This window comes from Dermacentor variabilis, chromosome 1, assembly GCF_050947875.1.
Source record: "Dermacentor variabilis isolate Ectoservices chromosome 1, ASM5094787v1, whole genome shotgun sequence".
NCBI classification, from domain to species: Eukaryota; Metazoa; Arthropoda; class Arachnida; order Ixodida; family Ixodidae; genus Dermacentor; species Dermacentor variabilis.
The window spans coordinates 96,935,707-96,960,233 of NC_134568.1; the positions used below are offsets into that span (position 1 = coordinate 96,935,707).

A 24,527-nucleotide genomic window follows, 5' to 3' on the forward strand; every position below is an offset into this window, starting at 1 on the left:
CTACCAGGCCAGAGCACACCTCGGTGTGGCATGTAGTAAATGGGCCCCAGCGGGGACTCACCCAGTTCGTTCGCTTCCTCGGTGTGTCCAGCTTGCAGGTAGTTCCTGATTGCCTGATCGTAGTCTAGAATGGCTTCTTCATGTCGCAGTAGCTTCGCCGTTAATGAGCGAAGTCTGTGCGATGATGTGCTCTGATTGTCCGTCAAGTCTGACGCGTTCTCTTTCCATGGGAGAGCTACTTGGTATCTACCGTTCTTGTGGGTGATGGTTTCTTCAAAGACCCGCAGAACGCTGTCGTCTTTGGCAGTCAGCTGTACATCGTCGACGATCCCAAGGTGCTCCATCTTCCAGAATGATCCTAGTTGACGAGAAATTTCGTCGGGTGCTGTGGTCACACCTACCCGCATCAGTCCGGTGGTTGCTGATAGTGGCTGTAATGCCGCAGGTGGGACGGAACCAATGTGGTATGCTTCCTGTTCTGACGCGTTGCCTGTCACTGACGGAGTTGTCGACCGGCTCTCGTTGGCTGTCTGACTCCTGAGAGCTCTCTTGATCTTTGTTTTGAGGAAGCAGATTTTCTGGGTGTATGCAGCACAAGCTTCTAATTCTGCATCTAATTCTTGAAGATCTATCTTCTTTTCGATGCTCTCGTTAACAGATTTCAACTCATCTGCTTGTTCAAGGAGAAGGTCGAGGCGTTCCTCAAGCTCACCGACTTGGATAGTTGGCGATTGCAGTAGGTCGCTGGCCGCTGCGATGATTTTCTCGATTGCTTGTCGCAGGGCGGCCTGCTTCTTTTCTAGTCGTTCCATGGCGCTTTCAATGTCAGCAGGCGAAGTATTCCCGGGTTTCGGCACCAAAAATGTAAATGAATTCTCGCGCCTTTGGGCTAACTCTAATTGCTGTCACTCTGGGACGACTCCGCTAACTTTTGCTGCGTGTTAACTAAGGTGGACGGCGTCGGCCGTGCACGCAGGAGCCTCGAAGGAAGGAGCTCCACTCGTTGGGATCTGTTTCGAGACTGGTTTATTTACAAAAGATAGATCGAAGAAAGGAGAAGGGAAAGAGAGAATTTACACAAAGTCCACGTTCACTTTTGGCCGCACCGAGGCCTTCGTCCTTGTCAGGGGCGCCCGCGCCTCGTACTGAGTAGGCAGTTCGCCGAAAAGCCGGTGGAACGGATCAGCTTGTCAGTAGATGCGCCGGCCGGTACGTGGTGCAGTGGGGCGCCCCTCGCCCGTTCGCCGGCTCCCTCTCTCTCTTGTGTCCTCGGTCCCCCAACCACGGGTGCAACAATGTATGGTGCTCGCTTGCGACTTTCAACAGGCGCATCCTAAGTGACGCAAGATGGCGAGAGGTTCACTGAAGTGCGGCACATACCCAGTGCATTCATGGCGCAGCTAGTTAAAGCGTTGGTGTGAAAGACGTTCGTTGAAAAAAGGCACATAGTCAGTGCAATTGTGGTACAGCCGGTTAAAGCGTGGGTCTGCTGCCCTCGAAGAGACCTTGTGACGTGGGTTCAATTCTCAGCATCGGAGAAACTTAAGGGATCTGTTTCGTAGAGTGGCACGTTTCGTAGTAAAACTCTTGCTTGGGCTAGTTGGTTCATGCTTGAATGAATAAAGGCAAGGCGCAAAAGACCAGGACTGAAGGACACAAACGACAGGATCGGCGCCACTCACAACTAAGTTTATTTCCGCAACAAGCCTGCCTTATGTAGGTCAATCAAGCCGAATCACACACGAAACGTTAGAAGTACAACACAGCAATCCATCGACCACTCAGCAATGATATCTGGCACAGAAGATCAAATCAGCAACCTCGAAGCACACGTGGAGCAGCACGGGAAGCAATTCATCGAACACAGTCTTTACCGAGTCAACAGGGAGAAAAAACGAGACATAAAAAGTACCGTCTACGCTTCACTATCAACTATGCAAAACACACCACCATTGAAACGCCTAAGGCCCAGTCAGGCATAAAACCCGCACGACTATGGGAATAATGACCAACGAATAACACGGAAAAACATGAAGATAGGGCGTCTAAGTACAGCGTCTGCGTCAAAACTAAAATCTCTAATAGTCACTCACCTAAAATATTTATAGAACGCGTGACCGCGCGAAAGATGAATCATCTGACAAACAATGAAATGGACAGAACAGTTGAACGATAAAGAGTTTGAAGAACAGCGTCTGCGTCAAAACGAAAAAAAGGCGAAAAACCTGTAAGAGCCACTAGAAAATCGTCAACAAAATAAAAGCTGGATAAATAAAGGAAGACAGACGGAAAAAACCTAAATGAAATCACTCTAACATGAGGCCTAAATGAAACCCTCTAAAAGAGTAGTCTCCTTGTCAGTAAGCACAATGGACGGCCTGCTGACGCATTTGTTTCCCTCTTTTTTGATAATATAGGCTTCCACAATCTCCCGCTCGAACCTGTCTTTTCCAAACTTCAAAAGTTTAGTTTTGTCGAACTGAGGGCGGCAATTAGTGCAGTCTCTGTAATGCTCTGCAAGGAAGCTCCCTTCATTGTTGCGCAGATGACGACGATGTTCCATTGCACGCTCATTGAAACACCGACCTGTTTGTCCGATATAGCTGCGACCACAGCTTAGAGGGATTTGGTACATGACACGTGTCCTGCATTCAGTGAACTTCTTCTGATGCTGAATCGAACAAGCCGTCTCGTTTTTTCTCCCCGTTGGCTTGGTAAAGACTGTGTTCGATTAATTGCTTCCCATGGTGCTCCACGTGTGCTTCTTGGTTGCTGATTTGGTCTTTTGTGCCAGATGTGATTCCTGAGTGGTCGATGGATTGCTGTATTGTACTTCTAACGTATCGTGTGTGATTCGGCTTGATTTACCTAGATAAGGCAGACTTATTGCGGAAATAAACTTAGTTGCGAGTGGCGCCGGTCATGTCGTTTGTGTCCTTCTTTAGTCCTGGTCTTTTGCGCTTTGCCTTTACTCATTCAAACATTTCGTAGAGCGGCACATTCCAGTACCACATACCTAGTTACCCAAGTTGGCGTCAAAAACGTTCATTGAAGAGTGGCACACACACACTGACACATACACAGTGACCCAAGTTGGCATCAAAGAGGTTCATTGAAGACCAGCACAGACTGAGTGGCACATACCCGGTTTTCAAAGTCGGCGCCAAAGAGTTTCTTACAACAGCGGCACCTATATCCAGTCCCGCGTCTGCAGTGACCGATGTCGGAGTGAAAAAGGTTCATTGAAGAGCGGCACATATGTACACATTACCACATACTCAGTGACCCAGGTTGGTCCGATGGTCGCTGATGGTGGAGGGGATGTAGCAGGGACACGCCCATCTCTAATTTAGGGCATAACACTGCATGCAAGTTTCGCCGGGTGAACGTGGAATGATAATTCGAAATAAATTGCGTTGTTTAACCTCCGGAAACTGCGCAGTGGATTGTGAGGCACTCATAAACCAACCATGAGGATTAATTTTGACCACCTGGGGTTCTTTAACATGCACCTAACTCGAAGTACACGAGGGTTTCTGCATTTCGCCCGAATCGAAATGTGGGCGCCGCGGCTTGCAATCGAACTTGTAACCTTACGCTCAGCAGCCAAACTTGCTAATATCTTAATCACTGTATGTGGGTAGGAAATAATCTGTATAGGGTCACGCGAAGGCTATTAGAAACGATGTTATCTTCTCGCGACGGCGCCCACTTAAGTTTCGAAAACGGCGCCTCCTGCGATGACGTCGTCTGTTGCAGTGCCGCCATCTCAGGGGAGGCGGCGGCGGCAGGCGGTGCGCGAAGCGGTCGTCCGGCGTCGCTCGAGGAGGAGGGGTCGGCGGAGAGCGGCGGCGAGCGGGAGCGGTTCTCGCTCCCGCTGCTGGTGTTAGTCGCCCTGGATATGCGCAGGGACCCGGTCGTGCAGGGCCTGGCCACCATGCTCCTGCTCTCCGGCATGCTCTCGCTCGTGCTCTGCTCGGCGCTGGCCGGCCTCCAGCATCGGCAAGCGGCGCAGCGTGAACGCCGGCACGAGAACGCCTGCATCTACAAGGTGAGCGAACGACAACCGCTTACTTCTTTCTGAAGTTTCAGTTACACTGCTCTGCACGCGTCGTCATTCGTGTCGCGTGCCCGCTCAGACAACGAAAGTAGCTGGCTTGCTAACGGCGCGCGTCATTTGTCGTCTGCTCGAATCGCCGGACAGCGCTGAAACTGTCGACGCGCTGTCACTAAAAGAGGGCGAAAAAGCGAGAAAATGTATCAGTAAACGTTTACGCCGCGCCAGAACAACGTTACTCTTCTGTCATAGGAACTTAGCGTTCATTTCCGTTTCAAAAGAGATGCGAATCGATACAGATCAGCGTCCCATCACGAGTACCTTTTGCAAATGTAAATGAATGAACGCCAGTCTATCCAGCAATATTTATCGAGCGCTCGCCAGTTTAAAAAGCTCGAAAATGATAAAAATTTAGAGACAGGGTCGCGCCTGCATTTAGCGTTTCTTCTACGTTTTTTTCTCCCTGCTATAAAGAGGTGACAGCCTGTGCTTCGAGTGCGACGTAAATGATTCTATAGACAGAAACCGCTAGACGGAAAACCGACATTAATGCCATATGTGCAATCAGCGTTGCGCGACATGAACAGTTCGAACGAGAGGCCCAAACCGAGTGTATCACGCCTTACGAAATTTATGCGTTCGCTTTCGCCGTTCCTTCTTTTTAATGTGTACTAATAGCATTGCTTTTCTGTACACCTACTTCTTTTATCAACATTTCAGCGGTATATGTTACTACCAGTCACTTTGTGCGCAGGGTCGCACACCACACGGACCTTGTGTAGTGTGCGTCCCTTCCACGCATGTTCACGACCGCGATTGATTGTTCTGCTTTAAATTTTGCCAACGCACAATGAAAGTTCGCGTAGCTAAAACCAACTGGTTCACAGAAGGAAACTGTTCGGGGAACAGGTAAGTGCCGCTTCGTCTACGAGATTCGTCCTGATCCTTGCAATCGCGTCGTTTCAATGTCGCAAAGACGTGAAGGCCGGACACACCGGCGGCACGTGCAGCGAAAGAGAATGAGAAGTAATCGGCTGGTTCGCGAAGCGTTTCTACAGGCAGTAGTGGCCATTGCCGTTGAAGGGTTACGTTTTCGCCCGAAAGCTCATTAAAAGTGCACTAAGTTAAAAGAAAGGATAGAAAGGCTGAGATGGACTCTCGATGCTTCTGTGATAATGAGGCACACAGCAAACGCGTTTTTGCCTCGAAGCAAGCGGCCCCACGCCGTGGGGAAAAAAGAAAACCGCCAGTTTCAAAATACAGGTATTCTTTTTGGTGGTAGAAGTCAAATTGTGGTCTCCATTCGCAAAACTTCTCTTGCGTACGAGTGCTTCCTCAGTGGTTGGGGGTTCAGACAGGCGCCACATGAATAATAGCAATTGCGTGACGATGAGACTGCAGTGGCTCCGGCGATATGGGCAATTCCGGACGGCGTTCACGTTGCAGGGCCCGTATTCTAGCGTAAGCACTTCTTACGCTAAAACAGTGCCTAAAAACAGATGCTAGCCGATATTTATGTTGGACATATTAATAGCGAACACTGATGGCCAATGGTAAACATGCACATACGAAAAGAAAGTTTTGTGAATACGTGCCATGATCCTTGTTAAGTTAGTCGCCCTGTATTCGCGCCTCATGCTCAGCAGCGGCTCCGTTGCTTTTACCCGGCGCATTCAATAAAAATTAAACAAAATAAAGCTCGTAATTCAATCGCGAGGTGATTAGGCGATTTTACTGCCGCTCGTTCGACACAAAGCACTGCTATCTCAAAGAGCGAATTAGCGACCTCTTTGTCTGCATAACTGTGAATATAAGAATACGGACGCTGCAAACAAATGGTTCGCAGAACGTGATTGTGGGCTTTCGTTTCTGTTCTTGGCACATGTCGACAGGATTCATCTTACGCTGTCAATTGCAGTGTCTTTTCTTCTATGTGTGTTCCTGATCATGGTGAGAATGGGGAGATGTTTTTAGCAAGTTAGTGCAGACTTTTTTTTATTTGCAGCCAGGAAACGGAGGAGGTCAGCAGATGTGTTTTACAGGCTTCATTCTATACATAAATTGTCGAAAAACAGACGCGCACACGCGGATTTCACACACTTTCGCGGTCGGCGCTGAGATTTGACTATAGTGGTTATTATCTTGAGGGCCACTGCAGCTGTTTGTGCGCTGATAGTTGTGTGTGAATTTGTTAGAATGACGGGGAAAAAAGTTCATAAAGGGGGCTGCGCTGCGGTGAAGAAAATACCATAGGCACAGAAAACAATAATCCCTGCAGGGGCAGCAGAACTTGTGCACGTTACAGAAATAAAGTAACCGATTACTATTAGTTCATTCAGAAATGCGCTTGATTGAAGTGACTGATTGGTCACTGCCCCATAAGGGTAACTGAGCTGTTACGAAAACTTAACTGTTTACCTTTACGGTACTTTCCTCCCGAGCTTTATTTACATTGCACAAATACAGTAAACAGATCGAACTGGCATGACTCTTTCAGCGTATCCTCTGCAGCCTTTCACAGTTGTTCACTTTCACACTGTTTACCACTAACGTTTGCTTTTAAAAATTTTCGTCTTTCGTGTTCCATCGTTTCCTTGCGAAGACACCAGAACAGAGACCGAAAACTCGCTCGATGTGAGCGCTGGAGGGAACAACGGTGCTGTAAGGTACCCAACCCCTTGCGCACAAGATCGTAATTACCCTATAGCACGATTCCCATGTCTGAGTCCTCTATGAATATACACATATAGCCCATCGTTGTTGCTGGGGCTCGGAAAGGGCGCTCATGGAAGGGCCAATGGAAAGGTGAAAAATGGGCGATTTTCTGGATTCAACGCCCGAAGTGGCCATCGCTATCGAGCAGTGCAGTGCCGGTTGAAATCGTGAGCCAAGATTTGGTGGCAATTGGGAAACAAGTACTGAGTATGGCCCAGTATGCGCGTCCGCGAGGCTGCTGCATGGCTCGGCCGCGGGCGTTCTATACTGTATGGTTGCCGCCAAATTCGAGTTCTCGATAAAGTATAACTGATAACGTGCAATCGATTACTGAAAAAAAGTAATTGAATTACAGTGAGCGTCACCGAGTAAAGAAGGTACTCGATCAATTACAAAACTACCATGTAATCGATGCATGTAATACATGTAATCGATTGCAAGCAATTAGTTACATATAATTAGTTACGGATAAGTCTGCTGGTCAGTGACCTTCGCGTGTATTTCTAAAATCGCCGCCTGACAGAGAAGCGAAAACACGAATAGGAAAACTGCACAGTGCCTCATTCAGCTGCAGCACGGTGATAGCCATGATGAACGAGCACTACAAGAGCGGGTTGAAATGGGGCCCTGAGGTCGTCGGTCACGGGCGACACAAGGGAATAGCCGTGGGTAGCAAAGCGTTGTACGACGAAACTCAGCAGTTGCCGACAGGAACTCTGTAGCAGCGCAAGCGCGGGGTTTTATACGTAAGTGCCGGTCCTTCCGTGGCAAATGTGGAGCCATAGAGAGAGAGAGATGATGGCAAAGGAAAGACAGAGAGGTTAACCAGAGGTTATATCCGGCTGGCTACCCTGTACAAGGGAAGGTGGAAAGGGAATTTCAAGCAACGTAATATAGCGCTGAAAGGGTATGGGGGAATTCCATGTGACCTATAAGCGTGCTGGTTGACGCCAGTTAGTTCTAATGCAAGGATTTGGTTTCTTACTTACGCTGCGCTAGAATAAAGTAGGAAGTGACGTTGTTGTGTGCCGGATGTTGGAAGTATTAAGGTTTCGCCTTCCCTTGGTAATAATAGTAGTAATAATAATTGAGTATTTCGAAAGTTGTTTGCATGCTTCATATGGAGGTTGGTAATAACAGGTACCGATCAATTATTACAGTAGATATATCAGTATCAACTGCAGTCAGCCATTTACAAGCAATTCTCACAGAAAAAAAAGACAATAAAAAATGAACGAAATATTTTGCCAAAGGCCAATAATTTTCATTTATTGGCCTTCACTACCGGTATGTTCTCTGTCACGATTCACCGGCGTCTGTCTTCAAGAACGGTTCTACCGTAAGAAATCTTTTTCGAATACCCTCGCAAAAGTTCTGAGAAGAATAGTGTTGTGCTTTAACTTTTGTTGCCTTCAATAGACTATCAGTTGGGATACAACTGAGTGTCACGCATAATTTTTGCAAAGTTGCAAGCCAAGAGCCTGAACTCTCCGCTTCAACCCTTCAACCAGGTGGTCTACGCTAGTCAGATGCGACTCGCTTCAAGATAATGTGATTCTACAAGGGAAGCTCAAGCTGCAGTCAACCAGTTAGGCTCGAGCGCGATCGTGTATTGGAATGATGTGCGTCCCTCTAGCCCCAGAACGGTGTCTGCTTAGTTTTCGGGTACACTGCAAAATAATTTACACCCTTAAAAGTGAAAATGGGTGTAAATGTGTCTATAACTCGCACCCTTAGGGTGTTAGTTGCATAAATCACACCCTAAGGGTGTGAGTTATCGACACATTTACACCATTCTTTTCACTTTTAAGGGTGTAAATTATTTTACAGTGTATCAGAGCCCGCCCTATAGCTTCCTCTCTAGTGCTCCTATGTTCTGCAACCGAGTAGATTTTTCACGCAGCGCTGACACTGATTCCTCATTTTGGCGCTTAGTGCGGGCATAAGGCTATCGCGCTTGAAGACATCTTGTATACTTCTCGGATCGGCCACGGGTACGACATGTGAGACCACTGGTGCTAAAGCGGCTGTCGCGAGAGTGGTTTTAAAAGCCCTCGTTGAGAGAACGATGCCGGACGAGCGCCCCCAGCTGGTAACTTATGCAAGAACAGATGCTAGCACCCGTAAATTTACTAAACTGTCGTGGCACGGCAAAAGCCCGGAAAGAGCAATCGTGTGCGGTGCATCCGCCTTCCACTTGGGCTCTCTCATTGGCGTGTCTTTAGGAAGGTATGCGCTTATTTAGTGGGTCCTTCAGAGCGCGCCACACTGCTTTACAGCTACGACAATGCTATCACTTTAAATTTTATAATTAACTCAATCAATCAGTCAATCAATCAATAAGTTCACACGTACGACGTCTGGAGAGAACTAAATAAATGGCGCTTGTTAGGCTCACCATAATAGCACTGCAGCGCCAAACTTAAGAGGCGTACGTGATAAGTACAAGATTGCGCGGTACAGCGGTACAAGCTGCACATTGTTCACGGTTCAATTGGTCACTGTACGTATTTTTATCCAGCACTCGGGAGACGCGAATGTCACTCATTATGTAGGCCAATGCTTGCTTGATTTATTGACAAAGGAGATAAATTACAGCCTTCTGCTTAAAGTAGGGCACGATCGACAACACTCTGGCGAGATCACTTTAGTACGTCGTCAGCCGTAGTCGTAGATTGTAATAACCGTAAGATAGTCACGGTTGATCCACGCTGATTTATATACCAGACGTCTTGTAACGTTTTTGAACACGTTTGCCAATTTTTAAGAGGATGCCGTGACGTACGCGAATTAGGAGAGCAGATGGAGTCGCCTCAGCCGCGCTTGGAGACTGTTAACGCGGCAGAATCCTGGAATACAGACTCTCCATAAATAATCGTAAAACTGCTCGTTTATGCGCTTATTAAACCTGTCATCGTCACTGCGTTCTCTACCTTTGTTGCTCGTGAACTGCGTGGTCAGTTACCCCCCTTCCCGTCATCAAAAACCAGCTCGCCATCTGTTCATTATTTTTCTCTTTTATTTTTGACTGCGGGACGGCTTTCATAAAGCGGTTTGCCATTCATAAGAACAAGCACAAGACAACCGCGACGGCGACAATAATTTAACGAAGGCGGCTGGTTAATAACGGCCAATTTTCACGAAAGAAAAGCTTTGTGAATGCAAAACACGAACTTCCTTCATTTCGCTGGTCGTAAGCCTCTTGTACGGTTGCGTCCAGGAGATCGGCGTCTACAGACCAATAGAGATCATATTGTGGACCACGATCCGACATCTACGCCAGTCCGCGACTGGCCGCTGTAGAAGCCGGTAAAGTGGCCTCGGAGTCTGGCGTCACGCAGGGGGTCGCTCTCTGGCGTACGCTGCTGGTGCGCCTCGTGACGAGTGGCTGGCCTACCCGACCGGGACGCCACACGGAGGCTAAGCGGCCCCACGCCGTCGTCCGAGTCTTCTTGACGAGGGTTGCTTCTTTAGTGGAGAGCACAAGGTCGAGAGCATGAGGAACGGAACAGGGAGTTTATTTATATTGGAGAGGCAAACTTTTATTTACACAGAACAAGGGGTACTCGTACTGGTCGGAGCCACGGAGCGCAGTACAACGTTTTCGTAGCATGAGCTACAGGTAAGAAGGCTGCATCTTTTTGGCGAGCGCACATCAAAGCGCACTAGCACGCCAAAGGTATCCGCTTTTTATCCATCTGTCCTTCTATAGATCCCTACAGGCCAAGGAAATCCGCGGTCACACCATCTTCCACTCGGAGCGCTCCTAGTCGCCTTGAGGGCGAGAGTGCGCACGATCATTCGGGCAGCCTTCTTCACGGAACGCCATCGGAGAAATACCCCCACACACGGCTCACTGTCCCATAGAAAGAAGGGGATGATCGCAGACAGCGGTTTCACGCTTGAATTCGTTTGCGCGTCTTGGCTCCTGGTATGGCCCAGCAATTAGCTGGTTGTCTTTCGATTGACTTTGGTGGTTCGCAGTGGCCGGAACGAAACGGCGTATAACGCACCTTCACAGTAGTTCCTCGGTCTGCGTTGTGGTCGGTGACCAAGTGCCATCCATCAACCCTGTAACCATCAAACGTATCTCGTCTTGGTGTCGCCGCTAGTCTGTCCAGGCGGCGTATTGTGAACGTCGCGAAGCGATTCATCGCAGTAGGGCAGGCGAGGCTCGAAGGTCCCTGTTGCGTTTCGCCTGCGACACGTGGTTTTGCCGGCGCGACTGCGGCGGGGCGGCAGACATTTTGGCCCGATCGTCGTCGCCGCAACACTCATCGCCAGGTGTTTCCAGGCGCGACTGCGGCGATGCGACCGCCTAGGGATCATCCTCGCATTCCAGTCATTGTGCCCGAAACAGGCGATGCCAAAGCAGGGATCTCATTCCAGTCATTGTGCCCGAAACAGGCGATGCCAAAGCAGGGATCTCGTTCCAGTCATTGTGCCCGAAACAGGCGATGCCAAAGCAGGGACCATCCTCTCATTACAGTCATTGTGTCCGACCGGCAGCGCCACGACAGGGTGCTACGAGATCGTGCTCGACATGGTGCTACGGCATCGCTACGACAGTGTGCGTCACCATTAGCCCATTGTACATTCACGTGCTCGTCTTTTGAGGGGTTCCTTCTTGCCCTCAACTGCGAGAGTATAAAAACAGCTGCCCCCGGACGCCAAAAGGAGGGCTCCGATTTCTTCTGTTGAGTGAAGTGCTCTCCCGTCTCTCTACTACGGTCAAACCTGACCGCCAACTCTTTGCGATGTTAAAATAAACAAGTTGTTTCGTTGTTACCAGTCGACTCATGCTTTGCCGGGACCTTCGGATGCTTCCAGTTGTACCCCAGGCCGCCAGGCCAACGCTACCCTTGGGGCTTGCGACCCAGGTACAACCACGGGCGTCAGCGCCGAGTTCCCAACAGATCGTACCAGCGAGCCGGATCAAAACATCTGGTTGGCAGCGGTGAGATCGCCTCCGACTTCAAACAACTGTCTGCCAGCGGTGAGATCGCGACAACGGAGGCCAGCAGCGAAGAGATGCAGTTGACGGTATGCTGAGCAGCTCAACGACGATCCGGGAGCAGTGCAACGAGCCCTGTGTGACGACTGGTTGCCTGCAGCGGAACGACTGCGCTGGACTCTTGGCTGCGAGGTTTGGTGAGTGCGGGACTTTCTTCTTCTGAGCTTTGCCAGGCTTTTGTTAGTGTCAGAAACAGAGCTGGTAATTGTGGTTGTCGTTGCTGCCGGGTTAGTTTGCGGCAAGACAATAGTAAGCAGTAGAGAAAGCAGCATTCAGAGCAGCCATGGATTTGAAGTCGTTGCGCAAACCGAAATTGTTGGAGCTTGCAAGAGAGTTGGGTCTGGATGTCTCAGACAAACTAAGAAAACCGGAACTGATAAAGGCTATTCTTGAGTTAGAGGCTGAGGATGACGAGCTGTCGGAATGCCTTGAGACTATTGAGGAGAGGTCAAAAAGACAGGAGCGCGAACTTAAAGAGCAAAAAGAGAAACAGGAGCGCGAACTTAAAGAACAGAAAGAGCGAGAGCAACAAGAGCGTGACCGTCAACACGCTTTGGAAATGAAGCGTCTTGAGGTAGAGATGGAACGCGCTCGTAATGGAAGTCAGGCACACGGTGCAGGAGAACGCGTATTGTTCAAAATGACTGACCTGATGCGGCCGTTTAAGCTTGGAGAGGACATTGGTTTGTTCCTGGTTAACTTTGAGCGAACGTGCGAGAAGCAGGGGTTCTCTCGGGAAACGTGGCCACAGCGCTTGCTCACTTTGTTACCCGGCGAGGCGGCCGACGTAGTCGCTCGCTTGGATAGAGAGGAGGCAGAGGATTTCGACACAGTGAAATCGAGTCTTCTAAAAAAGTACCGGCTGTCTGCGGAGGCGTTCCGTCGGAAGTTTCGGGAAAATGAGAAAGGCAAAAGTGAGTCTTATACAGAGTTTGCGTATAGGCTTATGTCGAACATGCAGGAGTGGCTCAAAGAAGAGAAAGCGTTTGGTGACCACGATAAAGTTCTGCAGTGTTTCGGGCTAGAACAGTTTTATAGTCGGTTACCGGAGAACGTGCGATACTGGGTCTTGGATAGGCCAGACGTTTGTACGGTGGCTAGAGCCGCTGAGCTAGCCGAGGAGTTTGTGACGCGTCGAGCTCGCGGAGCTAAGGATGGTCAAAAGGGTGAATTTGGCTCGAAGTTCGAGAGGCCGAAGTTCACACCCATGAGAGCAAAGGGGAACGCGCGTAGTGCGGATGCGAGTGGAAGCAGTGCGACCGAACCTAAGGAGACGGCGGCAGCCGAAGCCGAACGCAGAAAGCGGTTCGAGATGAGGCGAGCGGGCGTTTGTTATACGTGCCAGAAGCCGGGTCACTTTTCGGCGCAGTGTCCGGAAACAACACCAAAAGTTGTTTTTTTTTCAATAGGCAGCACTGACGAGAACATGAAGCTTCTCGAGCCTTACATGCGAGACCTCCTCGTGAACGGGAAAGAGTGCCGAGTGCTTCGCGATTCCGCAGCAACGATGGATGTAGTTCACCCGTCTTACGTAGAACCCCATATGTTCACGGGCGAGTGCGCATGGATCAAGCAAGCCGTGGAAGCTCATAGCGTGTGTCTGCCGGTAGCAAAAGTGCTTATTGAAGGACCTTTCGGAGCGCTTGAGACGGAGGCGGCAGTGTCATCTATGCTGCCACCCCAGTACCCGTACCTATTTTCAAACAGGTCCGATCACCTCCTGCGCGAGAAGGGGCTTTTGTTTGGTGAAGCTAGTGTTCAGGCCTTAACCAGATCGAAGGTTCGGGAGCTCGCTGCAAAGGCGGTAGTTGCGGGGCCGACGTTATCAAACAACGAAAAAGGGTCAGAGGCGCAGCAAGCTGATATTCCGAGCACGCCCGAACTGAATAAACTTGAGTCTGTAACGTTAAAGGCGCCAGATACTGGAGAGGAAACGCCCGACGCGGGAAAGTTAGAAGAGCTATCTACTGATTTGCTCATCGCGCCTACGTCAGACGGACTTGATAGGTTGCTAAAAGTCAGCCGGACGGCTTTGATAGCCGAGCAAAAAAAGGATGGCAGCCTGGAAAACGTGCGCTGCAATGTCAAAGAAGGTATCGCCAGGAAAACTGCGCGTTTTGTGGAAAGGGGTGGAGTCCTGTACCGGAAGTATCTAGACCGCAGAGGAGTGGAGTTCGATCAGCTGGTCGTGCCTCAATGCTATCGTCAGGATCTGTTGCGCTTGTCACATGGGGGTTCGTGGTCCGGACACCTAGGAGTTAAGAAAACTAAGGACCGTCTCTTGCAAGAGTACTATTGGCCAGGGTGTTTTCGGGACGCAGACCATTTCGTGAGGACATGTGACACTTGTCAGCGGGTGGGCAAACCAGGGGACAAATCAAGGGCGCCGTTGAAATTGGTACCTATCATAACGGAGCCTTTTAGACGGCTCGTTATTGATACAGTGGGACCTCTGCCGGTAACAGCCACGGGGTACAGACACATTTTGACTGTGATCTGCCCAGCGACAAAGTTCCCTGAAGCAGTGCCGCTTAAAGAACTCAGCTCAGTTGAGATAGTCAATGCACTACTGTCCATATTTGCGCGAGTTGGTTTTCCTGCGGAAATTCAATCAGATCAGGGCACAGTGTTTACTAGCGCTTTGACGACAACTTTTCTCGAAAGGTGTGGGGTAAAGCTGTTACACAGCTCAGTGTACCACCCACAGTCGAATTCCGTTGAGAAGCTCCACTCCGTCATGAAGCGCGTGTTGAGAGCCTTGTGTTTTGAACATCAAACTGACTGGGAGCTGTGTCTGCCTGGGGTGATGTTTGCTTTAAGGACCGCGCCGCATGCGGCTACGGGGTTTTCGCCAGCTGAACTGGTGTACGGTCGCTCGCTTCGATCTCCGCTTCGCATGCTTCGAGAATCGTGGGAAGGTAGGGGCGACGACCCAGTCGTGGTGGAGTACGTACTTAAGCTCCTCGAACGCTTAAGAAGGGCACAGGAGTTGTCAGGTGAAGCAATGACAAAGGCCCAGCAGAGGGCCAAGGTTTATTATGATCGGACAGCCAGGGCCCGTCGTTTTGAGGTTGGCGATGAGGTCATGATATTGCGCACATCGCTAAACAACAAACTAGACGTGCAGTGGGAGGGCCCAGCGCGAATTGTTCAGAAACTGTCGGACGTTAACTACGTGGTAAGTCTGCCAGGAAAGCGGAAAGCACAGCAAGTTTACCACTGTAATCTGCTCAAACCTTATAGACAAAGGGAAGCAGTGGTGTGCATGATGGTAAACGTTCCTGAAGAGCTTCCGGTCGAGCTTCCGGGACTAGGCTCAGTGACGAACAGGGAAGACACCGGTCAAGTCATTAGTGACCTTATCAGTAAAGCACCGCTGTCGCCCGAGCAGAAAACCGAACTACACCAGCTATTACAAGAGTTTCAAGGTCTGTTCTCTGAGAGGCCTGGTAGGACTTCTGTACTTACTCATGATATAGAACTTACCTCCACAGAGCCAGTACGATCCAAGGCGTATCGGGTGTCACCCCGCCAGAGCGATATTATGAAGGCTGAGGTAAAGAAAATGCTACAGCTCGGTGTTATTGAGGCAGGTGAGAGTGATTATACCTCCCCTTTGATTTTAGTTGAGGTACCGGGCAAGGAACCTCGTCCTTGCGTCGACTACCGCAGGCTTAATTCCATCACTAAGGATCAAATTTATCCGATCCCTAACATCGAGGAGCGCCTTGAGAAAGTTAGTAGCGCTCAGTTTATTTCCACCCTAGATCTTGTCAGGGGTTATTGGCAGGTTCCACTTACAGAAGAGGCTAGTAGGTATGCGGCGTTCATTTCACCAATGGGAACATTCCGTCCTAAAGTGTTGAGTTTTGGTTTGAAGAACGCGCCATACTGTTTTTCAAGTCTCATGGATAAAGTGTTGCGGGGACAGCAAGAATTCGCTTTACCGTATCTAGACGACGTAGCGATATTCTCCGCATCCTGGTCTGAGCATATGACACACTTGCGGGCAGTGCTAACCCGCCTGCGCGAAGCGGGCTTGACAGTCAAGGCTCCTAAGTGCCAGATAGCACAGGCCGAGGTTGTCTACCTCGGTCACGTGATTGGTCAGGGTCGTCGCCGCCCCTCTGGAATAAAAGTGGCCGCTGTGCGAGACTTTCCGCAACCGCGCACCAAGACCGATATTCGGTCGTTCTTGGGTGTCGCCGGCTACTATCAGAGGTACATCCCTAGGTACTCTGATATCGCGGCTCCCCTGACGGATGCTCTAAGAAAGACAGAGCCTCAAACAGTCGTCTGGGACGAGACCAAGGAAAGAGCTTTTAGCGCCCTAAAGAGTGCCCTAACAAGCCAGCCTGTGCTACGATCGCCAGACTATACAAAAGGGTTCATTGTTCAGTGCGATGCTAGTGAGCGAGGCATGGGCGTTGTACTGTGCCAACGGGAAAATGGAGAAGTAGAACACCCCGTCCTGTATGCTAGTCGTAAGCTGACCAGTCGTGAGCAGGCGTATAGCGCCACCGAGAAAGAGTGTGCGTGTCTCGTGTGGGCCGTTCAGAAATTGTCATGCTATCTAGCCGGCTCGAGGTTTATCATTGAGACGGATCACTGCCCTCTCCAATGGCTGCAGACCATCTCTCCCAAAAATGGCCGCCTCCTGCGCTGGAGCCTCGCTTTACAACAATATTCCTTTGAGGTGCGTTACAAAAAGGGGAGTCTCAACGGTAACGCCGATGGCTTAAGTCGAAGCCCCTAACGTAGGAATCAGCCTCAAAATTGTTTGTTACTGATGTTTTCTTCCTGAGGCAGGATTTTTTTTTTAACATATTGCTTTTGTTTAGTGTTTCAAAGTGATGATATGCTTTCTAGTGCAATTTTTCAATTTGTGGACGCGTTCTGAGTGATGCTAGACTACTGTAAGGAACTAGGCAGTGGTATAAAAAGGGGAAAGAGCCTGGCAGGGCTTAGTGAGGGTTGTGCCGTGCTTGCTGACTGAGCGGTTGAGTTTCAGCGTAGTTCTAACGCTTGCCGGGAACGAGAACAAAAATGTGAACTCTCCCGAAGTCACTTTGCAGTGTCCCGTGCGAACCTGAACAAGAGAACGAGGCCTTCTCTGTGCGCTGCGCTCAAGAAACGTCGAGGGACGCCCGACTTCGGTTATGAGCATCATCGAGCGACATCCCTCCGGACAGCGGATGCAGTCCCCTGTCCATCGGGATCTCCTTCCCCCGGCGGGGCGGTCTGTTGCGTTTCGCCTGCGACACGTGGTTTTGCCGGCGCGACTGCGGCGGGGCGGCAGACATTTTGGCCCGATCGTCGTCGCCGCAACACTCATCGCCAGGTGTTTCCAGGCGCGACTGCGGCGATGCGACCGCCTAGGGATCATCCTCGCATTCCAGTCATTGTGCCCGAAACAGGCGATGCCAAAGCAGGGATCTCATTCCAGTCATTGTGCCCGAAACAGGCGATGCCAAAGCAGGGATCTCGTTCCAGTCATTGTGCCCGAAACAGGCGATGCCAAAGCAGGGACCATCCTCTCATTACAGTCATTGTGTCCGACCGGCAGCGCCACGACAGGGTGCTACGAGATCGTGCTCGACATGGTGCTACGGCATCGCTACGACAGTGTGCGTCACCATTAGCCCATTGTACATTCACGTGCTCGTCTTTTGAGGGGTTCCTTCTTGCCCTCAACTGCGAGAGTATAAAAACAGCTGCCCCCGGACGCCAAAAGGAGGGCTCCGATTTCTTCTGTTGAGTGAAGTGCTCTCCCGTCTCTCTACTACGGTCAAACCTGACCGCCAACTCTTTGCGATGTTAAAATAAACAAGTTGTTTCGTTGTTACCAGTCGACTCATGCTTTGCCGGGACCTTCGGATGCTTCCAGTTGTACCCCAGGCCGCCAGGCCAACGCTACCCTTGGGGCTTGCGACCCAGGTACAACCACGGGTGTCAGCGCCGAGTTCCCAACAGATCGTACCAGCAGTCCGATCCAAACATCCCGCTTCCCCCGCTGGCCGATCGTAACACCGCGTAGCTCCGTGCGTGGATGCCATCCTGCCGGGCTCATATATAGCTGGTTCGCGATTTGCGGCAACTTTTGGTTGTAAGAAACATTTGTCTCCGTTGCTTCCTTTCTTCTCTCTGGTCATTTTTTCTTCGCCAAGTCACATGACGCATGAAAGGCTTTATTTCTGGCCTTCGGAGAATGCATACAACACATATAACAGCTTTTTGAGCATCCATGCCTCCGGATCACTTGCGGTTATCTGCTGATAACTGACTTGGGAGAACTCTAATCTGTTGCGTACCACCCAAGTTGGCCGTGTGCTTCCTCAGTAACGAACGATGTACGAACGGAATAAGTTCTGAAGCAAATATTTGTGCATACGTAGGAAAGAGGTCTGAAAAACATTTCGCGTTTCAGTATATTTCCTTCTCCCGGCCAACTAGGGAAGAGCGAAAAAAAATCTTTAGGACTATCTTGTTTAAGAATCACAAGCAAGTGAACGCAGAAGCCGCACTCGATCCTGATGACAGTTTCAGCCCAGCTCCATGAATTTGTTAGTGTATCCAGCTAATGAGCATGGCAGTCTGCAGAAGCCCTTGGTGACAGAGGTGCCGTTTGAGATTGCGATAGGAAGGTTATTGGAGACTTGGACATTAGACGCTTGTGCGTTAAAAATGGTGTTGATGGACGTTTTCATGTCCCGTGCTTCTTTTTCTTTCCATTCTACTTGCTTATAAGAATTGCTCATCACTGGCTGCATAGCCAGCTTTTCTGTCATCTCACATGCTATTAATATTGTCTGACGCGGACTGAACGGCCTCACGAATTCGGATTCACTCTGTTTCGCGCGCTAGGCTTTGCACAAGACGTGCAGATCTCTCTCTCTCTCTCTCTCTCTCTCACACACACACACACACACACACACACACACACACACACACATATATATATATATATATATATATATATATATATATATATATATATATATATATATATATATATATATTGCCACGACAAACTTGGTGACATTCAAGTTGCGCGTCCTTTGCATTGGGCACTGTGCACGCCGTACAGTGGTGTTGTTCAGCAACAACAGGAAGCGATCTTCGTGGCACGGGCAGCCAGTTGGACCCGGCTCGCATGCGGCACGCGCCCGAGGTGTCACGCGAGAAGAAGAGGAAGACGGTTCGAGCCAGTTTGAGAACGCGACTGCCGTGGATTCCTGCACGACCGCAGTGACTTTTACTTGTGGGCACAAGTTCGCCTTTAATAAATATCCTTGTTTTACTAACATCGTTACATTTCTGGTGGAGGTGCGGGGTATGAGTCGAAGCCCCACGAACGAAAGTCAGCGTAGCCCCGACAACCCGCGAGTCCATCCCGTGGAACTGACACCTGTACACCAGCGGACGAGCCGCCGTCTTCGAGGTGACTCGCCCGAATTCGGCCCTCTTCTCTTCTTGCCAAGAGAAACTCCCACAACGGACGCCGCCACAATGACTACCCAGGTAACACCGGCACAGCTAGTCGTAAGCCAACCTCGCAAGCCGCCAACATTCCATGGTGACTCGTTCGAAGACGTGGAAGATTGGTTGGAACTGTTCGAGAGAGTGGCGAGCTTTAATGAATGGAATGAGAGACAGAAGCTCCGTAACGTATATTTCGCGTTGGAAGACTTCGCAAAAACGTGGTATGAAAACCACGAACCCTCTTTGACGTCTTGGGAGGAATTTCGACGACAACTGCTAGCAACGTACGCCAGCACGGATCGTAAAGAAAAGGCTGAAATCGCACTTCAAGCCAGGAACCAGCTCACAAACGAGAACGTGGCGATGTACATCGAGGACATGTCCCGCCTGTTCAAGCGTGCTGATCCCACCATGAGTGAAGATAAGAAGCTGCGCCATCTCATGCGTGGGGTAAAGCAGGAACTCTTCGCAGTTCTCGTCCGCAACCCACCGCGCACGGTTGCCGAGTTCAGATGTGAAGCAACGACCATCGAAAAGACGCTGGGACAGCGGGCTCGGCAATACAACCGTGAGGCAAGCTGCGCACCTGTCCATGTCTTCCCTGGAGGCCTGCCAAACGACCTGGGAGCCCTGCGGGAGCTTGTCCGGTCAGTGATCAGGGAAGAGCTCAACAAGTTGCAGATACCTCAGGCTCCAGCTGCACTATCTATCGTCGACGTTGTCCGGGACGAACTCAGGAACGTCATACGGGATCCAGAGTGTGAGCCACAGCCGACGCGGCGCACGCCAACGTACGCCGACGTATTCAGGCAACCCGCGGTACACAGTAGTGGAGCAGTTGCGACGACCGTTCCCTACCAGTCGACCGTACGCAGTGCACCTCGTCTACTGGAACCACCGGCTGCCTATCAGCCTTCAGCACGTAGTGCACCTCGTTTTGTGGAACAAAGGCCCCGGAAAAGTGACGTCTGGCGTGACCACGAGCGCAGGCCTCTGTGTTTCCACTGCGGAGAAGCGGGTCACCTGTATAGGTTCTGCCCGTACCGTCAAGTTGGGTTAAGGGGTTTTCCCTTAAGCGCACCATGCCCCCGAAACGGTGAACGGCCAGCGGAGATCGAAGAATACCTGTCGACGCGCCAAAGCCCCGTTACTCCTCGCCAACGTCAACCACGATCACCGTCGCCCATGCGCTACCGATCGCCTAGCCCACGCGCGTCTCCAAGATTGCCTAGGCGTCGTTCACCAAGCCCACACCAGGAAAACTAAAGCAAGCGACCTGTGGAGGTGAGGCCGCTGATAACCAGAGTGACGAAGATCCTCCAACGCGATTCCAGTGCGGTGATGAGATAATTCCAGTCTACAGGTGCAGGAACGAAACGATTACGTCAGATTTGCGGTTGATAATAGACGGATGCGAGCTGAATGCCTTAGTCGACACCGGCGCTGATTATTCGGTAGTAAGCTTCAAGATGGCGAAGCACCTTAAAAAAGTTGTGACGAAGTGGACTGGTCCGCAGATACGCACGGCAGGCGGCCATCTTATTACGCCCCTTGGCCGATGCACCGCAAGACTTACGATAAAAGGCTTTACTTACGTTTCTGACTTTATTGTACTGCCAGAATGTTCACGGGAACTTATATTAGGAATGGATTTTCTACAAGCTAACGGCGCCATAATTAACCTACGTAGGTCCAGTGTATCTTTCTCGACAAAACAAGCTATACCTGTGGAAGAATCGGAGGAGCGACGTCTCGCTGCACTGCGCGTCGTTGACGATGACGTAACTGTGCCGCCACGCTGCAGTATAATGGTTCTTGTGGAGAATGAAAGATTTTCCGACCGCGAAGGCATAGCGGATGGAAACATAGAGCTCCTTTTCAACAAAGGTATTTGCGTGGCTCGGGGCCTTGTTCACTTAAGCGATGGCCGTGCAAATGTCGCACTTACAAATTTCGGTAATGAATTCCAACACATCGCACAAGGAACAGCTATTGCCTATTTCCACGAGTTCTGTGAAGCGACCGAATTATGCAGCCTAACTACGTCAACTGCCCTGCCAGGAACCTGCAGTATCGACAGATCAATTACCGTCAATTGCAGTCATTTGGGCAATATGTAAATTTCGGCCCTACCTCTATGGTAGACCATTCAGAGCAGTCAGCGATCACCATTCGCTTTGCTGGCTGGCGAATCTCAAGGATCCATCTGGACGACTAGCAAGATGGAGCCTTAGGCTTCAAGAGTATGACATTACTGTCGTATACCGATCCGGGAGGAAACACAGCGATGCCGACTGCTTGTCACGCGCACCCGTCGAGACAACTGTGTCAGAAGAAGAGGATTTCCCGTTCCTTGGCATTGTTGACGCGTCACAAATTGCTCAACAACAACGAGATGACCCGGAATTGCTTCCACTTATACAGCGCCTGGAGGGACTGGACGTTCAACTGCCGCGTATTTTCTCTAGGGGCTATCCTCGTTCTGTCTGCGAGGAAGTGTCCTCCACAAGAGAAACTTCGAGAACAGCGAGACGAAGTTTTTACTTGTCGTACCCACATCTATGCGAGAAGAAGTTTTGCATGCATGTCACGATGAGCCGATGTCTGGACACATGGGCGCGAGCCGTACAGTCGCTAGGATTCGTCTGAAATACTACTGGCCCAAGTTATTAGCCTCAGTGCAGCACTACGTCAAGACTTGTCGCGAGTGTCAAAGGCGTAAGACTCCATCCGTAAAACCGGCCGGCCTCCTCCAGCCAATAGAGCCACCAAAAGCCCCATTCCAACAAGTCGGTATGGACCTCCTTGGACCCTTCCCAACATCATCTTTAGGCAAAAAGTGGATAGTTGTGGCCACGGACTATCTGACCCGTTACGCAGAAACTGATTCCCTGTACAATGCAACGGCTGTCGAAGTTGCAAAATTCTTTGTCCAAAATATCGTGCTCAGGCATGGCGCTCCCGCAGTTGTTATTACCGATCGTGGAACGGCCTTTACTGCGGACCTCATGAAATGCTTGTTGCAAATGACACATACTGATCATAGGAAAACTACGGCGTACCACCCTCAGACAAACGGTTTAACTGAACGCCTTAACAGAACACTGACCGACATGCTTTCGATGTATGTCGACGTTGAACATAGGCTGTGGGACGAAATTTTGCCATACATCACCTTCGCATATAATACGGCCGTTCAGGAAACAACACGAGTCACCCCGTTTGAACTTGTATTCGGCCGAGCAGTAATCACAACTTTGGATGCTATGTTGCCGTTAGATGAAGAAAACCATAACTCATCTGACCTAGATGATTTCTTGCAACGAGCCGAGGAGGCACGACAGATGGCAAGGTACCGAATTCGCCGCCAACAACGCATCGACTCCAGCCGGTACAACCAGCGCCGTAGTGAAGCTCATTACCAGCCCGGTGACAAGGTGTGGGTATGGACCCCAGTGCGACGCCGTGGACTATCTGAAAAGCTTCTGTGCCGATACTTCGGCCCTTACGAAATACTTCGTCGTATAAGCGACGTCACTTACGAAGTGAAATCCGCTGGACACGAGAGCCCAAGACGGCGCAACTCCACGGAAGTTGTGCATGTTGTCCGCATGAAACCCTACCAGGAGAGGTCGTGAACAACAACAACAAAAAAAAAAAGTGAGAGCCCACAGGACCCCTACTTCCTCTCACGCATCGGGCCGATGCGGCAAGGAGGGGGATAATGCCACGACAAACTTGGTGACATTCAAGTTGCGCGTCCTTTGCATTGGGCACTGTGCACGCCGTACAGTGGTGTTGTTCAGCAACAACGGGAAGCGATCTTCGTGGCACGGGCAGCCAGTGGGACCCGGCTCGCATGCGGCACGCGCCCGAGGTGTCACGCGAGAAGAAGAGGAAGACGGTTCGAGCCAGTTTGAGAACGCGACTGCCGCGGATTCCTGCACGACCGCAGTGACTTTTACTTGTGGGCACAAGTTCGCCTTTAATAAATATCCTTGTTTTACTAACATCGTTACAATATATATATATATATATATATATATATATATATATATATATATATATATATATATATATATATATATATATATATAGGACGCGTCTTCCAATGAGCGGATGGGCTGACGACGATCCGAGCTAACTTGGCATGCGTCAATGCCTCGTTTCGTGTCGCTACTCTATACGAACTCCTGGTGCCACATAGAGCGTTGTGGCGTCAGCTCTGTGGAGCTCTACAGTGCTTGTATACAAGGTGACGAGGGAGGTTCGCCGCCCTCTCTCCAGAGCATTGGAGCAGTGCGGATACTACAGTGTGCGCACTATATGAGACATCCACGGTGTCAGCAGCGGTTATGCACGAAGTGGCTTTGTTTCTTTCGACAAAGGTCGCACATTACTCACCTCTCCGTTTGCCCGCGTCGCTTCTCTTTGCAGTAAAGGTATACACGCCGTATTCGCGTTCCAGCATTTCACACCAAATCCGTGTCGTCATTTCGCGGCATTCTCAGATTGACCTTCACCGAAATATTCGTTTTTTTCCCCCCGCTTATTGCTAGCTCAACAAAATTTGCCACCGGGAAGGCGTACCTATCATTCAGCGAGGTCCTTGCGTTTTCCACCATCCGAGTGGCCAATTTTCTGGCTACGCGAAAAAAAAAATGAAAATGTGTACAATGCGCGTATTTCGCGTTTCGCGCTGCGCCTGTGAAGGCACGACATTTTCCACGAGGCATCGCAACACGAGTATTATTATTATTATTATTATTATTATTATTATTATTATTATTATTATTATTATTATTATTATTATTATTATTATTATTATTGCCTGTGTCACGTTTTCAGTGCTGGAACGAGGACCGGTGAAGTATACGCTAACTCCGCACAGGTAGAGCAGGACGGCCTGCTCGCAAGGAAGCTTATAAAAGTCCGCGTGAGCAGGCACGCTCTATCGTTCGTTGGCAGATGGCGATAGAGAGGAGAAAGGAATATAAAAAGGCGGCCACTTGTGCGGCACAATTGAGATGCGAAAAACAGAAACGCCTGAACCGTGAAGTTCTTGCTTTCGGTAATTGTAACGCAAGAGCTTTACGTTTCACCCTCTACCAGGTGCTCCTGCATAAGAGTGTTAGGTAAACCGACTTATTATATCGACAGCTGGCTGGACGATGGGCAGTTATATATGCGCGCCTACCTTGCTCTTTATTGCCGTTGTATAAGCTGATCTTTGTACGATACACTTGCGGCTTTAAAGAT

At 50.0% G+C, this 24,527-nt stretch overlaps 1 protein-coding gene across 2 annotated transcripts in view; it reads left to right on the forward strand.

Moving 5' to 3' along the window:
• Positions 1–24,527, forward strand: part of LOC142581362 (lysosomal alpha-mannosidase-like) — a 636,884-nt gene that overhangs the window by 117,851 nt on the left and 494,506 nt on the right. For both annotated transcript variants that reach the window (XM_075691205.1, XM_075691204.1), the window contains one exon: positions 3,760–4,051. In XM_075691205.1, the coding sequence (XP_075547320.1) occupies positions 3,760–4,051 (292 nt within the window). The remainder of the gene's footprint in view (positions 1–3,759; positions 4,052–24,527) is intronic.